This window comes from Nicotiana tomentosiformis, chromosome 1, assembly GCF_000390325.3.
Source record: "Nicotiana tomentosiformis chromosome 1, ASM39032v3, whole genome shotgun sequence".
Lineage (NCBI taxonomy): Eukaryota > Viridiplantae > Streptophyta > Magnoliopsida > Solanales > Solanaceae > Nicotiana > Nicotiana tomentosiformis.
In genome coordinates this window covers 82,008,305-82,026,319 of record NC_090812.1, presented here as the reverse complement: position 1 = coordinate 82,026,319, position 18,015 = coordinate 82,008,305, and the positions used below count along the sequence as shown (strand labels likewise).

Genomic DNA, 18,015 nt, shown 5'->3' with positions numbered 1-18,015 from the left:
CAAAGGTAACTGCATTGATTTTAGTTTCTCATATAATTATAATAACAAAAATATATTAAAGATAAGTTGACTCGGATATACCTAGGGGTGTCAATGAATATTTAAAAATCGACTAAACCGATCGAATCATACCGTATCGAACCGATTTTTAGGTTTCTTTTAATAAAACCGTAATTTTTTTTATATATTTCTATAATTGTACCGATAACTAGGATATATTTTCTAATTTATGAAAATAAACCGAGAAAATATCGAAACGTACCAAATAAATTTACATGTAAAAAATATATTTATATATTAAGTTTAAAAATAATAAAGCATTAATTTTTTTTCGTGGGACTTGGAATTATGAACACGGTTACAAGTCATGAAGTAATTAAACTCAAAATCCTAATTCCCAACCTATTATGCTACTCATGTTAAAACTAAACTATTTCCGGCATATTCACTAGCAAGAAATAAGGTATTCTAACTATTATAAGTAGCAAAGTACAATGTATTGAATACGTTTCTTTTCGTATGATTTAGATTTATCTTTTTGAATATTTAATCTTTTCTAGACTTCATTCTTGAGTCCCAACTTGGTTAATATCTTTTACACTCGTGTGGTTTATATTTTCTTTGTCTTTGCTTAATATCTTTTATGCTATTGTAGAATAGTTAATGGATCTATACTCTCACCATCTTTCATGTTCTTAATCCATCACCCTTTAAATAGTAAAAATGTATAGAGAGTTTTGCTAAATTCTATAAAAGTATGTATGTTATTGCATTCTACTTCTACTACTTTTACATGACATTTAGAAAATACCGAAACTTAACCGAACCGTACCGATACCGAAGAAAGTCCGGCATGATTGGGACGGTTTTGAAAAGTCTAATTTTAGTTATATATAATAGAATAGTCGAAAAATTGGTATGGTACTAATTTTATAAAATAACCGACCGAACCGAACTATTGACACCCCTAGATATACCTATAGCCGTCAAAACGGGCTTGGTCCGTGAGGCCAGCTCAAACTAGCCCGCTACTTGGGTAGGTTTGGGCTAGAATTTTTTGAGTCCATTTAAAACTGAGGCTTATAAGTCCCCCAAGACAGCCCGCTGGCCCTTGAGACTTGACCGAGGTTGGGCCTAGGCCGGCCCGTGGCCAAAAATTAATTAAATTCAAATTAACTAACTATTAAATATTTAATATTTAAAAAACTAAAAACTAAAAAAATCATTAACTATAATCCTCATTCCCCGACCCTAGATTGCTCATTTATCCTTCCATATCAACTAGAATTTAGATTTTTGACATGCATGTAATATGAAAAAATTAGTTTTTCTTTTGCTTAACTAATAACGAACTCGAAAAGTTTTAGGTGGTCAATAATAATCTTTTTTTCAAAAGAAAATATTACGTCAAGTGGCCAATAATCAGTTTGGATTACTTTAATATATTATTAATATTTAAACCTCTCTTCAGTATAGAAAAAGATAAATTTTAAATAAATAAAAATTGACCACTAGCAAATTTCATGAATTCTAAAATTTTGATGGACTATAATGATGAAATCAGCAAATGATGTTAATCCTAAATTAAAAAACCTCAGCATATAAACTTATTGAATCAATCCCTGAATATGAGGAAAATGAAAGAAAAGTATTAAGAAAATATTCATGTAACTTTAAAACAGAAGAGCTAGAGATATACAGAATTTACATTTCAATTACGAGATTTCTCGTCAAATATTAAGTTTTTTATACGCTCTAATCAATCAGAAGTTATTTACATGATTAATCGACTATGTCACGAAAAAATATTTAAGAATTTAAAGAAATTTTTTTTTCTAAAAAAAATTGAAGGGCCGGCCCGCCTTAACCCGCGACCCTCTTAGGGCTGGGTTGTTATGGCCATTTTAAGGCCCATTCAATGGCGAGCCGGCCCATCCTAGTCCAACAAATTTAAAAGCCCACGAGACTTGGGTCGAGTTGGGCTGAACTGACCCGTTTTGACAGCTCTAGATGTACCAGTACGCTAAAATTATTTATTTTTCCAGCTTATTCATTAAATTCTAATGTCTTTTACGATTTTCTCTTAATGTTAACGTCAAAATCAGAGAAGTTCCACATTCAAACATTGTGAACCTTCTAAAAATTAATTCTTCGCCTCAAATATCCGGGATCTTGTGACCTTTTTCTGCTTAAACAGTATAAAAAAATATTTTATATTCTTAATACTCTCGTTTATAAGTATCTAATAACCCTATAAGTTTTTGTTATTTTAAACAACAAAGAAAGATAGTAGTGTAGACAATAAATTGCGTGAGAAAATAAAATCAGGGCGAAAAACATTGTAACAATCGTAGTATTTTATTTCAAATATTTGAGTGTACAATATCTATGAATCATTCGATTCTTCTTTTCAATAGTAAATAAATTCAAGGGCCTTTGAGCTTGATCTTGAATATGTAGTTGTCGCCACGAACGATGATCTTGTTCTTGAGCTTTAGTTTGGTTGCTTGAACTTGACCTTGATTTGTTCTTCCTTCTTGAGCTTGAACTTGATTTTTTCTTCGTTCTTGAACTTGAACTTGATTTCTTGAACTTGAACTTGATTGTTTGGAGCTTGAAACTGGTGGAGGAATTTGCAGTGTTTGATCCACGAGCTCTCTCTTGCTTCTTATTATAACTTTTGGTGTCTTTTCTGGGTTATGAAGACCCCTATTTATAGTTGTGGAAGGGAGTAGTTATGATAAGAACAAACTCTTTCCGACCAATCAAATTGAAGTGTGACATGACCGCATTTGATTGGTCAGAACATGTCACATGCACACGTGGCGCGATTTCATTGGCCTTTTAATGTGACTTAGCATGCCTTGTCATTTTGACACGTGGCATGATCCTGTTGGCTCTTCCGCTTGACTTGGCGTGCCACGTCATTTGACACGTGGCACCAAATCGGGCTTATAGGAAGATGACATATTGGACTTAGTGAAATGGGTTCATTCCTTGTAGCCCAATTAAATGGGCTAGCCTAATAGGTTTGGACATATTTATTTAACCCATATGTATTGGGCTTATATAATTAATTCAATTATATTAGCCCATTATATTTATTTAACCTAAAATATATTTAATTGAGATTAAATCCAAATTTCTTATGAATTTAAATTCAATAAAATTTTAATTGCCTACGAGTATGTACACGAAATGTTTTGAAAATTAAAGGACAAAAAAGTTGAAGTTAAGCGTTTCATAAGCTATTTTGCCTTTTTTTTTTAAAAATTTTAAAAAGTACTAAATTCACGTCATATCACAATGATAAGACTGCTATTAGCCTAGTACTATATTCTTCTTTCTTGCAATTTTTATGCACATATCAACTCCCCCTACAAAAGTGTTTTTACAGTTTCCTATTTTGGCCTTTTGAAGTCAACGTGAACAAATTTTTGCTCAAATGAGTGGTCTCCCAATAAGTCAGTAAATGAAAATTATTTTGGAGCAAAGTAAATGAAAATTATTTTTGGCAAATTAGGCAACGAAGCCACCTCTCACGCTTTTTAGTTATTGTTGTTTAATTCCTGTTAAATTAATTGTATTTTTTACGTTTTATATATTAATTTCGTAATAGGTATTATTTTTACTAGATTCCTCCTTTACGTGTATGTAATCAATTAATCACCCTTATGATAATAACTTTGCTATTCTTGGAACTATCTTTCCTTTTATTATGTCATTTTATTAGTTATTGAAAAATATGATTTTCGTCCTTTCGTTATAATTTTTTTCATAAAAGACTCTAATTTTGTTTTATGCAAAGTTAGTAAATCTTTTTTCTTGTCTTAATTAAAAACTCAAATACACAATATCTAATGTTCATAAAAAGTGCTTATTTTTTGTATGAATCTTATGCATTATACCAATACATAATTTTGATATCGCAAAAATATATAAAAATTACTTATTACATCGATAACAAACTTAGATGTGAATCAATAAGAAATCAACAAACATATGCGAACCTTGAACCAATAAAAAAAAAAAGAGAAATTTTTTTTGATTACCCCTTCCCTCAAATAATATACTTAACTTGATGAGGGATATTCATTTCGTAACAAAATTGTTTTGCTTCTTCCAATCTATTAAGAAAAGTATTATCCCTTTTTCAGCAGGAACGATATTCTAAGCGGACATTAAAAAAAATTTGAAAGCATAAATAATTAGAATATTTCAACAGATAAAATTAATAAACATAAATAATAAATCACGTACAAGCGTCATTGTCAAAAGAAGAAAAGGCGAGGGTAATTGAGTAATTTAAAGACGACCTATACCATCAAAAAGACTTATACGGCACGTAATGACAATTTTGCCCCTCACCTCACGGCTTGGTTCTTGGCTCTTTTCACCGCTTTAGCTCATTCCTCAGACGTTGAAGAATATACATTTTAATTTAAATACACATATAAACACACACATTCACGATCAATAGACCGTGGAAGAGATAGCCGTTCATTTCCGAATGCAATCGCAATAGCTTCCAGCTTCGTGTCCTTTCTCATATGCTAACTCTCCGATTCCGAAGGTATGTTCGTTTATATTCAAATTCCTAAGGCATTGACGTTGTTGAAATTGAATGGATAAATAGATGAAATTCTTATTGCTTGCTCTAAACATTTTTAGCGATTTATTCAGTTGGATTTTGTTGTTTTTGATGTATGCGGAAATCTATTGGTTAAATGTGTGTTTGAGGAAGGAACATTTCCAGCTCGTTTTTGGCTGTCTGATTGGAAATTTTCTGTAATGATCGGGTCATTCTGGTAATTTGAAGCTAGGGTTACATGACTGGATTTGTTTTCTTGCTTGGGTTTGGATGGAGGCTGTGTTTGGCTGATGTAGAAATCTGAGAAAAGATGAAATTTTTGATAAGAATCTTTTTTTAATCAGGAAATTAGGGTGAGGTGAACTCAAACTGAGTTCAACTGTTTAGTTGTTATTGGGGCATTTGATAGAGGCATTTCTAAACGTTTTTTTTGAGTCAATACTAGTATAGGTTGTCTCTTCTGTAAATTAAAATCCATCTTCACAGCTCTAAGCTAGCCTTAGGGGCACCCAAGGGTGTGGCTTGATGGTCAACGAAGTGGAAGGAGAATCATGAGGTCTGAGGTTCAAAATCCCTATTTGACCAAGCCTTGGTGGGCAAAGTTACCCAATACCTGTGTTGGTGGGAGATAGCAGGTACCCATGGAATATATTAGTCGAGGTGGGCACAAGCTGACCCGGACACTACCATCATTAAAAAAAGAAGAAGCTTGTCCTAGGTGGTTCATTTGGTTAGCATCATTTGTTTTCAATAGGTACATTAGATAACTTGTCGAGTCATTGATTTTATGATAGAAACAATGTTTCATTTCATACTGTGATTGTGCTTCTTTTGAGCTTCAGAATGCAGTGATGCTGTTGTCGGAGGAACATTGAAAGTTTGCAATGTAGTGTACTTTGGAGAAGTTGCTTTTACGAATGGGGTTCGTTTTTTCCTGTTAATAAAATGAAAATTCTTTTTTAAAATTACAAATGAACGAACAGAATATGTGTATAGTCCAGTCCTTTTCGTCTCATACACAAACTTGACATTTGTCTAAATTATGGGACGGGCACTAGGGTTTTTGAATGAATTTCTTATTGTATCCTTATCTGTGCTTGTTAGATGGAAGCTGGCCAACATCATGATACTTCCCGTAATGCTGAGCCCATCACAAATGCAAATGAACGTAGCAATTTGATACAAGGTGAATCTTTAGCAAATGTGGCAAGTTCTGATACAGAAGTTAGATCCGAATGCAGGCCAGAAGAGATACTCCGGAACTTACAGAATGTCTCCTATATATACAGACAAGATGTTGTGAAAAGCAAAACTGATGGTAAGATTGGGATTGTGACCGAAGTTGCTGGTGACTCAGATTCAGATAGCAGCTTAACTGATGATGACGACGAGGATGAGGATGAGGATGAGGATGAGGATGAGGATGATGGAGACGAAGAAGAAGAAGAAAATGATGGTGGTGGTGGTGACAATGGTGATTCCAACTCGGAAGGCGATAGGGATAACAATGAAAATGCTGAGGAAACTGCTGATGGGAACAAAGACTGTAGTAACAATAAGAGTGGTCCTCTTACTGCAGACCATGTTCGAGTCCTGTGGATGGATGAGTCTGAGTCAACAGAGAGTATTGATAATGTCGTTGTTATTGACAGAGGATTTCTGCATGGTGATTATGTCGCTGCAGCTTCTGATCCAACAGGTCAAGTAGGACTGGTGGTTGATATCGATATATCTGTTGATTTGTTATCGCATGATGGATCTATTTTTAAAAATGTCTCATCTAAGGAGTTGAAACGGGTTAGAGATTTTACAGTTGGCGATTATGTTGTCCTTGGCCCTTGGTTGGGTAGGATTGATGATGTTTTTGATAATGTCACTGTGATGTTTGATGATGGTTCTGTTTGTAAAGTTATGAAGGCTGACCCCTTACGCCTTAAACCAGTTGGTAGGAGTGGCCTTGAAGATGGACATTTTCCTTATTATCCTGGTCAGCGTGTAAATGCAAGCTCATCATCAGTTTTCAAGAACTCCAGGTGGTTATCGGGCTCGTGGAAAGCAAATAGGGTAGAAGGTACAGTAACTAAAGTTACTGTTGGTTCTGTTTTCATCTATTGGATTGCATCAGCTGGACATGGGCCCGATTCCTCCACTGCTCCAGCTGAAGAACAAAACCCAAAAAACTTGAAACTGTTGTCTTGCTTTTCTCATGCAATCTGGCAACTAGGAGACTGGTGTCTTCTTCCTTCACTTCCCATATCATCATCTCTTGCCTTGGACAAGCAATTGTCGAAATTACAACTTTGTGACTCCACCAAAACTGTTTCAGAATCTTCTCAATCTCTAACAGATTGTGATTCCAAAGTTGTCAATTTGGAGGAGTCAACCGGGAATAGTGAATCTTTGGATATTCATCTGGAATCTTCCGAGAATGAGAATGTCACTTCTGAAACTTTAGAGCATGATTCCCTTGCAGAGTCAAGTACATGTGCTAATTCATCGTCAGTTTCCAAGGAATCAGGCACAGAGTCATGGCCACTTCATCGTAAAAAGATCCGCAAAGTTGTGATTAGGAGGGATAAAAAGGCTCGTAAGAAAGAGGAAAATTTTGAAAGAGCTCTTCTAATTGTGAATGCTAGAACTTCTGTTGACGTTGCATGGCAGGATGGAATAATAGAAAAAGGTTTGGAATCTACATCCTTGATCCCTATTGAAAGCCCAGGAGATCATGAATTTGTTGCTGAACAGTATGTGGTAGAGAAAGCTGCTGATGATGCTGATGATCCTAATGATGTTAGACGTGTTGGGGTTGTGAAAAGTGTTAATGCAAAGGAACGGACAGCTTATGTGAGGTGGTTAAAGCTAGTTACAAGGGCAGAGGACCCCAAGGAGTTTGACAAAGAGGAGGTAGTCAGTGTATATGAACTGGAGGGGCATCCTGACTATGACTATTGTTACGGTGACGTTGTTATTCGCTTGTTACCTGTTTCTCTACCAGCAAAAGTAGGTTCTGTGGTGAAATCTGCAGAAGAATCAGAACATTTGTTGGTTCCAACTGAAGCCAAAGAAGACAAGCAACAACATTCAAGATGCAATGAAGCAGAAGCCGCTCCAAGTGATGATCCTTGTTCCGAATTTTCGGATCTCTCTTGGGTTGGGAATATCACTGGCCTCAGAAATGGGGACATCGAAGTCACGTGGGCTGATGGGATGATATCCATGGTACTTTCCAAGATTGGTTATTCTTTCTCCAATTTTTAATTGCATGTTCAGGGTAATCCCTTGATCACTCCATGGCTAATAAGAAGACTTTCACCTTTTATGTTTTTTCTTCTATCATCATTTATAACTTGTATGTCTGTGATTGGTTCTTCTGTGGTTGACTTTTTGGCCGGGTATTTTCTGTTGGAACTGGAAAACCAATATGTCAGTTCATACTTCTCTGCACAGTTAGATCGAGGAAAAGCGAAAAAAGGACTTGGACTAACCACGTTGGCGTATATCCTTGACCATGGTTCCTGACAGACTTGTTTTTCTGATTTTTATGGATGCACACATTTCATTGATAACTAACATTAAACCATCAAGAGAGAATACAGTGTACTTTATTTTATTTCTTCATATTTCCTTTTTTAAGGTGGTAGTACATTCTTATAACAGTTGCCATGAGAAATTCATATTGTGATGCTGCCTTTCTGGCTTCTTCAGGTTGGGCCACAAGCAATTTATGTTGTTGATCGTGATGATGATGAGTCTATCGCAGGCGGAAGTGAAGTTGGTGATGATGCAGCTAGCTGGGAAACAATTGAAGATAATGAAAGGGAGACCCTTGAGACTGCAGAAGAGGTTGGTGATTGCAAAAAAGCTTTTATTAGTTATCTGATCTGTTCTGTTTGATTTAAACATCGGATCTGACGGTATCACTTGTTTCCTGTTCATTTCTATTACATCATCTTAATGTATACACCCTTGATGATGCGAGAAATTGTCCTTTTTAAAATAAGTACAGGCTTCACAGTATGGCTGCTTTAGGATTGTGGTACTAATAATCTATTTCCATATTTAACTATTTATCAAAAGAGAATTGCAAGTAACCCTCCAAAGGGTATGCACATCACCAGCACTCTGTTGGTGCTGGCACAGTTAATAATAGAATGTTGTGTTACTTATCCCATGAAAAAGTGTAACCCTTCAAGTGGTGGAGCTCTATTGTAGATGCAGATGTCTTCTTTCTCTATCCTCTTTTATTTTTTTATTTTATTTTATCTTTTCATTGATAAAACAGAAATAACTTCAGTAGATGTATATGTCTGCAACTTAACTTACAACTTGTCAGATAGTAATCATCAGTCTTACTAATATAAATTAAGTATTAGATGTGAAGAAATTTTTTCTTATTTTATCTTGAAGGTCGATTAGGAGATTAATTAAAATAGTACTTATTGCCAATAGCTGTGTGAGAACAGGTGTATTAATGTTTGTATTAGCATGATGTAATGAATAACGGGATCTCTTTCAGGAACTTGGAACAACAAATACTACGGACATCAGTATTGAAGATGAAGACAGTGCCATGGCCACTGAAACTTCAGGAAGGAATGGGGCTCTGGCTATTCCCCTGGCTGCACTAGGATTTGTGACCAGGCTGGCCTCTGGAATATTTTCTAGGAGCCGCAAACAGACTGATTCTTCAAGCTTAGATTCCAGAAGTGAAGATGAAGAAAGGGAGGGAGCATTGGCAAGAATATATACCGGTGATGAATCATGGTCTGGAGACCTTGATAATTCTCCAAGGCTACCTGCTGCAGGAAATGGAGAAGAACATGACACTATGGAAGTCACCGAGTTGGACATCGTTGAAGCTAACTTGAAGCCAGGAATAGGAAATTCCTCAGATCAACATGATAACCAAATGTATAGTTTTAAACGCTTTGATATCACCACAGATCCTTATGATCATCATTTTCTTGGTGCAAGTGGCCAGGTTAGTCTTGCCTCTGAGTTCTTCCTTATAATTTGTTCCACTTCTTGACTAATGTTTTTAGAAAATTTATTCTATAGTTTGGTACTTGTAAGTACTTCATTCCCTTAAAGCTTTAAAGGAATCCTTAGTGGGCGTTTGGGCATAAGAATTATAAAATTCCAAAAAAAAGTGAAAATTTTTTTCAAGTGAAAATGGTATTTGAAAATTAGAGTTGTGTTTGGACATGAATATAATTTTGGGTTGTTTTTGAAGTTTTGTGAGTGATCTGAGTGAAAATTTTGAAAAACAGCTTTTTGGAGTTTTTCAAATTTTCGAAAAATTCCAAAATTCATCTTCAAGTGAAAATTGAAAATTTTATGGCCAAACATTGATTTCGAAAAAAAGTGAAATTTTTTCCAAAAAAAGTGAAAAAAATCTTATGTCCAAACGGGCTCTTAATCCATCACTCTTTTCCATTTTCAAGATGGTTCATAGCTTGTGTTACACTACTTTTTCTCCATTTCTCTACTAGTTTTAGAAAGAAACAACACACCTTTTCTATTTGGGTCAGGGGTGGGGTTGGAGAGGGCAGTGTGGTGTTGCATGATGTCATGGTTAATTCATATCATGAATACTAAAGGTGAGCTAGTTATGAGTGACTTGGTGAATATCCTTTACTCCGAGTCCCTCTCAAGGAGTAGTTCTACCATCTCAAATTTGAAAGAGGTCTTCTACCGAGCCTTGTTGATCTTTATGTGCAGAATAATGCTGGGAGGAAGTGGCTTAAGAAAGTTCAACAAGATTGGAACATACTTCAAAATAACCTGCCAGGTATTTTATCAGATTTTTTTTGATAAGTAGGTATATTATCATATGATTTATCTCTCCATATTCTATAATTGTTCTTTGAAATTGTTATTTTCACATTCAAGCTACACCACCAGCTTTCACATACATTAACTACGCCTCAATCTCAAACTAGTTGGGATCGATTATCAAATAATCAGCTTTAACGTTCAGACTTATTTCATCAGATGGAATATATGTACGTGTTTATGAAGATCACATGGATCTTCTAAGGGCAGTGATTGTTGGAGCATATGGGACCCCTTACCAAGATGGTTTATTCTTCTTTGATTTCCACCTTCCACCCGAGTACCCTGATGTTCCACCAGTAAGCATGCTTAACGTTGCTTTCCTTAAATAGAGGGTCATAGTTTGCATCTTAATCTCCTTTTGCCTCATGACTTTATTCCTGTAGTTTGTTTTTCAAATGTTTATGTTGTATTGCAGTCAGCATATTATCATTCTGGTGGCTGGCGGATAAATCCAAACTTGTACGAGGAAGGGAAAGTTTGTCTCAGCCTTTTAAATACTTGGACAGGCAGAGGGAATGAGGTCTGGGATCCTTCATCGTCGAGTATACTTCAAGTCCTAGTTTCACTTCAAGGGCTAGTTTTGAATTCCAGGCCATATTTCAATGAAGCTGGTTATGACAAGCAGATTGGGACAGCTGAAGGAGAAAAGAATTCGCTATCCTACAACGAAAATACCTTCTTATTAAACTGTAAGACAATGATGTATCTGATGAGGAGGCCCCCTAAGGTAATTGGTATCTTCTTATTTTTGGTATGCTATTTTATATGTGCTAGTCTGACATACCATTTTGCCTTGTTTTATGTGCCTAGATGATTCACTAGCTGATAATCTCCATTCTCCATTCCTTACGGCATCTATTGTTGACGTCCTAGTTCATTTTTCATTTTGGATTTCATCTTTGTTTTTGAGGTGTTTGAAATCAGATATAAAGTCATTGTTTGAAATTTTGAAACCAACTAGTGTACTTGCCCGCGCTTCGCATAGTCATGAAAAAATCGAAAATGAAAAAAATTAAATATGAATTTTTTTAATGTTATTAAAAATAATGTTTACTGCTATCCTTTTTCCGTTTCTTGTAATATCCAACAAAAACTCCTTCAGAAAAGGTATGTGAAAGACATCTCGGATTAAATGAAACAACTATTTAAATCAGTGTATGAAGTTGATTAAAGAAAACAAAGAGAAAGCTTATGTATCCTCTATTTCATTTCTTTTTTCCCGACTTCTCTTCACCCTGCTTCATCACAGTCTATTGATCTCAACACATCACCAAATACTGCATTAAACATGTATCTGGCTTCTCTGCTAAACCAGCCCAATGCAGGTCATTTCTTTGGTGCTCAGCCCATTTCAGTGGATTCTCTTTTGGCAACTTAATTCGTTGATTGAAAGTAGAAACAATGATTTGAATAAGATCTTAGTAGGAAATGGAGTATAAGATTTTAGTAGGAAATGAAGATCTTAGTAGTATGAGATCAGATCGCAGTAGTAGGAATTGGGTTTTTCTCCGTTGCTTGTCCTTTTTTATGAAAACTCCAAATTGTTCACTACTCTATGTCAATTTATTTCAGCTATTTCTTCTAGCGTTCGTCAAATTGCTGGAAGCTTTTTTTCCTTTTTTTCCATAACACTGTTCATAAGACTGTAACTTAAGTTTAACTAAAAAAATTTGATGAACCCAATTTCCGAAGATGGATGTTTTTTGGTTTTCTGATTTTGGGTTGAATGTGGGATAGGGTGTTTTGATGAAGAAGAAAGAGAAGGTTGAAAAGAAAATGAATAATAAAAAAATAAAGAGATTTGGAGGGTAATGGGTCGAGTAATGGGTTAAAAACAAGGGTGAGTTTTAATCTGAACCGGGTATTTAAAATTGGGGGTGGGTCATTCGTTCCTGAGCTGCCACGTATCGCTCCGTCTAAATTAAGGGTAAATATGTTTCATAGTATAACGGTAGGGTGTTAAGGGAATTGATAGTGAAACGGAGGATATATTTAAACAATTTTTGATAATACGGGGATATATTTGACCCTTTTCCGTAAAACAATTCATTCTTGTTAACTGATCAATTTGATGATAATTTGTTTTAAAATATTTGATTGAAATAGGATTTTGAAGAGCTTATCAGAGAGCACTTTAGGATGCGTGGTTATTACATCCTCAAGGCATGTGACACGTACATGAAAGGATTCCTTATTGGCTCTCTTAGAAAGGATGCGTCCAATAGCAGTAACAGTGCTAATTCAAATTCAGTTGGTTTCAAGCTAATGATGGCTAAGATTGTACCAAAACTTTTCTTGGCTCTGAATGAAATTGGAGTGGAGTGCGAGGAGTTCAAGCATCTCCAGCAATTGTAGCAGAGATCTTGAAGCATTAGGTGTATATCATTGTTCAATCCAGCAAGGTCAGCCTTTTAAACGTTTTCGAATGTCAAAGGCATTTGATGGTTTGTTTTTTGTTTCGGATATGACTTGATAGTTACCATGGCTGAAAGCTGGGAAGCGTCATTTTTGCATAGGACAAAAGGCAGGGATTACTGCTATACTGTAACATTTCCTTAACTAACACAGGTGATTAGGAATGAGTAGGTTGTGTTTAGACTTTAGCTACTTGTCTGTTGTTGCCTATTAGCTTCATCGTTGTTGTAGTCCCCTCCAAATTTGAGGAGGCAGTTTACTAGTAAATCTTTTGCATCTGTTTCCCTAAATGATTGGTGACTTTGTTGGTTTTAACTCAAGTTCTCTGTTTGGAGAATTCTGTAAAACCCTTTGATTCTTAAAAAATGATTCTTTTACAGGCAAATTGTACTTGTCATTTGTTTAGTAAACCTTCACTTCCAATTTCAGTGAATACTGCTTTGCTGGTTTTGCAAGGCATGAAGAATTGGATGGCTAACAAGGATATTTTTCTCTTTATCTTTATCTAATGCTTGTGTATTTCTTTCATGGCCCAGTTAATCCATTCATCTTAGAAGAATATAGTACCAGCCCCTGAACAATTGACAGGGAGATAAGAACAGTGAATTTTTGTACATCAGATTCAAGCTTATGGCGATTTATTGTGGTTCTAGTGCAGAGAGATGATTGCTTAAGGTTAGGAATGGAAATAAAACGAGTCTGTTCGTGGTTTGTGTTATTCTTTGCTTGTTACGAGAGGCATTTGTATCTCACTTGAACGAGCTCAGGTTTGTGTTATTCTTTGCGTGTTACTAGAGGCATTTGTATCTTGTTTATTCTAGCAATCACTTGAACGAGCTCAGTTTGGGATGTCGTAAGTTCCCTTGTAACACTTGAAACTATTATTTTACGTGATAACTGATAATGAAATAGAATCAGTCCAGAGAACATGTCTTTCCTTATCTAGGATTGTTTGAAGGATTCCACATCTTCCACTTCACAAATGCTTTATCTTTTAATTTGCATTTCAATGATTTCTGTTGTAGAAAAATAGCTACTTTATCACTGAGCCAATGTATACTGCGCAAAGGAAGAACTTCAAATGATAGTGAAGGACTGAAGGTGAACAATATAGAGATTTACCAATTATCAGCTTTCTGTAAATTATACAGATCCATCGTCCTTGAATGTGTAATCTTGGGATCGTTCAGTTTTACCACAGGCAAACAATCCTTTTTCTAAAAACAATAGGTAGTATTCGAATCCATTTTTGCTGACCTCGGCTAATCCATTGAGTACTCTGCTATCTTTTATCAACACAGTATTATATAACTTTGTGGAGTAGTTGATCAACGTTTTGATTAATTTGAGAATTCTAACGGGTAACTTTTTCTAATAGTTGATCAATGTATTGGTTAATTTGGAATTCTAGGAAAGTGAAAGTGATTCAAAGTCATGAATATTACTCCATCCAAAGTTTAAAATATTAATAGCAATTATAATTGTATCCAACATGAAATATAATTCAATTTTGCTTATCGAAGTGTATAAAAGTCAATAACATTTTGCTTCAAGATTTCATGCTTTTATAATATTTATCATTTATAAATAGATAAATATTAGCTCCATACATTATAATTTGCCATTTCTTTTTTCCCCTAATGGTTATAAGTATGGGTGTCAATGGCTCGGTTCGGCCGGTTATTTTACACTAAATATCGGTTCAGTACAGTACAGTTTAGTCAGTTTCTGAATGTCCATTGACACCCCTAGTTATAAGGACTATAATCCCTTTCCCATCGTGACTTTTTTCATGATATAGGAAGAAGAAACAAGCTAATGGCTGAACTCTTGACAATTAAATTACTCATACCAATGTACGATGATTAAGTTATAAATTAGCGTAAATATGTATTAATTGACTATGTAAAATTTAGTAAAAAAAGTGTATATGAAAATATGTGTTATATTTATTGAGTTGGTATAAACACCGCAAGAACAACAATAACAGACTTAGTGAAAGAGGTTTGAGGAAGGTTAAGTCGACGCAGATCTTACCCCTACCTGGGATGTTACTTCCGAAAGACCCTTGGCTCAAGATAAGTGAAAATCAAGCAATAAACAGACAATACCAACAACAAGAAAATTAGACATGGACGCAAGTGGAGCTACGTGCAATAACATAGATGTGATAAATTTTAAATTTATGTTTGCTCCTACTATAGGATTGTTTTATGTCTAGTTTAGCAGGTTTTTAACATAAGCGGATTTAAAATTTAAAATAAACTAATTATTACAAGGACTAAAAGGACCAACGTGTCTCCCAAATCTCCTTTTTACGACTTCGTTTAGCTGAACTCCCCAAAACCCTAAATCAGAAAAACCTCTAGCCGATAGCAGTCCTAATATTACTCGGCAACTTCATCTTTTAGCTCAAATCTAAGATTATAGCGAGAGTTACAATGGCAGGAGGCCGATTCAGAGAGCTATTGAAGAAATATGGAAAGGTAGCATTGGGCGTACACTTCTCAGTTTCAGCTGCTTCAATTACTGGCCTTTATGTTGCAGTCAAAAACAATGTCGACGTTGAATCTATGCTCGAAAAAGTCGGCATGCCTGGTCTATCCAAAAAAGACGCAGGAGGTGATGAAATTCCTAAAATATCCTCGCAAAACCCTCAAGTGATCTCAGCTGACGGTTTCGTTACTGAAGAACCCTTTCATCAGGACGGCGTGTCGCCGCCGCCGCCGCCGCCTCCAAAGCAGAGGAATCGTACTGCCGAGCTGGCGGCGTCAAGTGGCGGCGCGCTTGCTGTGGCGTTGCTTCTCAATAAGGCTCTGTTCCCTGTTAGGGTTCCGATAACTCTAGGTCTTACGCCGCCGATCGCTAGGTTTCTTGCAAGGCGGAGAATTATCAACAATAGCGTATGATGAATATATTTTTCTTATTATGTAACGAATTTTTGTTTTTTTGAATAATGTTTAATCTCTCTGTTTTACTGTATTTTGATTTCCCTTACACTGTTACATGTTAGTAAAAGGGGTGATCAATTATCTGTTAGAGGGTACTTGGGAGATTTTTAGCTGTCCTAAAAATTTGGTATTGGATTGTTGGAGATGTATTCCCTTAACTATCTAAGGAGAAATACTCATAGATATATGCAATTGACTTTGCTCGAATCTCAATTGAATTAATCATGTTTTCGCTATATTTGCAGTACTGCATAGAAACAGATCTTGCCCTAGCATACAATGATTTTGTGGCAGTCGTATCATGAACATTACTACAGAAATCTGAGTGTGATGTTTTCTATTTGATTTTAAAGAAGATGCCTCTTACGGAGTTAAGTTCTTGTTGCATCCTATTCCAAATTAGTTACTCATAGTGTCTAGAAATGTCCTTGTTCGAGCTCCTTTTTTCAGTTCAGGTTCTTCCATCTCTAATGTATTATGTATAGAAGGGGACAGTCCTGAGTTATTCTGCAAGATCTGGTTCAATAGATAAGACCTCAAGCTTTGAGATTCTCTAAAGTATACCTTTGTGGAACTAAATCCCTTTATTCGACTTCCAGAATTGCTTCGTTTAGCAACCCCACAAGATTGCATATTTGTCCATCCTCTCAGGTAAGTGTGCTTATTAGGCTAGTCACTGTCTTGTGTTTCATTAATCCTCCGCAGAAGTTAAACGCGTGATTCCTAGCTGTAGTGGGCATCTCCCTACGCTTTGCGACAGAACTTAATCTTGTCCTTCCTTGATGAATCACTTTCAAGCTGTTAGTTCTTGCTCTCCATGTTTTAGAGTAACCTTCAACGACAATGAAACATTTATTTCCCGTGATGGATTGATTCCCTCCTACCCAATCTGCATCGGAGTTTCCTGTCATGTTAGCTGGAAGATAGGAAAAGAAGACCTTTTCAGGTTAACCCTTAAGGTACCTGAGAATTTTGTATGTGCTAAGAAATTAATAACGAGTGATGCTTATTGCCAGTGTAGTGCAGTGATCTGAACTCTGAGCAAGAATGGAGGTCGGGGAACACTGTACAGCTAGGGTGTTTGCAACATTTCACGAAGGTTGTGGAATTACTAGGTCAACAATTGATTAGTGTAACAGAAATCGACCTCTTTATTGCCTCAAATGCTCACAAGCTGTATATGTGTGTATATATGTTTCAGCCTCTTCTTCTGAAGCAGCCAATCAGACTAAAATGAACTGGAAAGAACTGATTGATTCCTGTGGGCATAGTTGGTAAAGCAACAGGGTTGTTGATAAATGGCTGCTTATACTTTTGACTTCTCTAGACCTGTGGCTGTGGTTAGAATTAAGTTCAAGTTTGCTGGATTTATCTATTGATAAATATAATCTTGAAGGCACTGGACTGTTTCATTTGGTTCTTTAGGGTTTCTTTATGGCCTTAGTTCACATGTAAAGTTAGCTTGACATCAAATAATTGCATATCGTTCTAAGAATTTTTTTTCAGAAGCACTAAACTAAGTCGGGGTTATTTTTTTTGATCGATTAAACTAAGTCGTTTTTATGAAGCTCATTTTCTTTGGTTTTAATTACTAATTACTGCTACGATGGCAGTTCCTATAAACCATTTTCTTCACCATGGACAAGAATTGCTGAGTACATTGTTTTTGAACTTTGAAATTATGAATTTGTCGCGTTCACTCTCCTAGATTATATATTTGACATTTTTAATAGAAGTAATTTCAAGTAAAAGGCATTTCAGAGCCAATCTACAGATTCTTGTCTATACAGCTGACTATAATAAGTGTGAAATACTCAAACGAGACGTCTTTTGATTCGTTTGTCCTATTTGATATAATGTAGAACAGTTCGTTTAACCTGTAATCATAAAAAGTTATGTTTTAAATAAAATTAGATAAAGTTTTCAATTATTGTGTAAAACTATATGTACGTGTTTAAAAATTAAATTGAAAACTAGTTTCTGAACCCATGAATCTCATGCTAATTAGTAAAGAATGAAAAAATAGTAAGTATAATAATATTAAAATATGTATGCAATGAGTTATACCAAAATTGAAGGGAAAATGTAAACTCAAACTAATAAATACCTATCCTATGTGATCGGTGTCTATTATAATTGCAAAGTACAAATCTAGAAATTGTTTTCATGTAAATGTGAAAGAATATCTTTCATTCTCATGTTTGTAAAAGTTAAATTCTA

General features: G+C 35.3%; 2 protein-coding genes across 4 annotated transcripts; both read left to right on the top strand.

Moving 5' to 3' along the window:
* The first annotated feature begins 4,403 nt into the window (after positions 1–4,403).
* On the top strand, positions 4,404–13,771 carry LOC104118680 (probable ubiquitin-conjugating enzyme E2 23). Of its 3 annotated transcripts, none has more exons than XM_009629982.4 (9): positions 4,404–4,573; positions 5,696–7,810; positions 8,297–8,434; positions 9,108–9,572; positions 10,313–10,382; positions 10,586–10,725; positions 10,845–11,156; positions 12,536–12,831; positions 13,503–13,771. In XM_009629982.4, exons 2-8 carry the CDS (start codon positions 5,696–5,698, stop codon positions 12,782–12,784), a joined length of 3,489 nt encoding a protein of 1,162 aa, XP_009628277.1. In that variant the 5' UTR covers positions 4,404–4,573; the 3' UTR covers positions 12,785–12,831; positions 13,503–13,771. The 3 variants fall into 3 exon arrangements, with proteins under 3 accessions (XP_009628277.1, XP_018633945.1, XP_009628276.1); XM_018778429.3 differs by having other exon boundaries at positions 13,274–13,771; XM_009629981.4 differs by having other exon boundaries at positions 4,405–4,573; positions 13,381–13,771.
* A 1,378-nt stretch (positions 13,772–15,149) lies between these two features.
* LOC104118681 (uncharacterized) lies at positions 15,150–16,002 on the top strand. Its single transcript, XM_009629984.4, has one exon. The coding sequence runs from the start codon at positions 15,286–15,288 to the stop codon at positions 15,751–15,753; it is 468 nt and encodes a 155-aa protein (XP_009628279.1). The 5' UTR covers positions 15,150–15,285; the 3' UTR covers positions 15,754–16,002.
* The last annotated feature ends 2,013 nt before the right edge of the window (positions 16,003–18,015 follow it).

Excerpts from the sequence above, each read along its gene's own strand:
- LOC104118680 (XM_009629982.4), top strand. The coding sequence starts at position 5,696 with ATGGAAGCTGGCCAACATCATGATACTTCCCGTAATGCTGAGCCCATC. Across the intron at positions 8,435-9,107 it reads CCCTTGAGACTGCAGAAGAG|GAACTTGGAACAACAAATAC; the intron begins GTTGGTGATTGC and ends GATCTCTTTCAG. Across the intron at positions 10,383-10,585 it reads ACTTCAAAATAACCTGCCAG|ATGGAATATATGTACGTGTT; the intron begins GTATTTTATCAG and ends TTATTTCATCAG.
- LOC104118681 (XM_009629984.4), top strand. The coding sequence starts at position 15,286 with ATGGCAGGAGGCCGATTCAGAGAGCTATTGAAGAAATATGGAAAGGTA.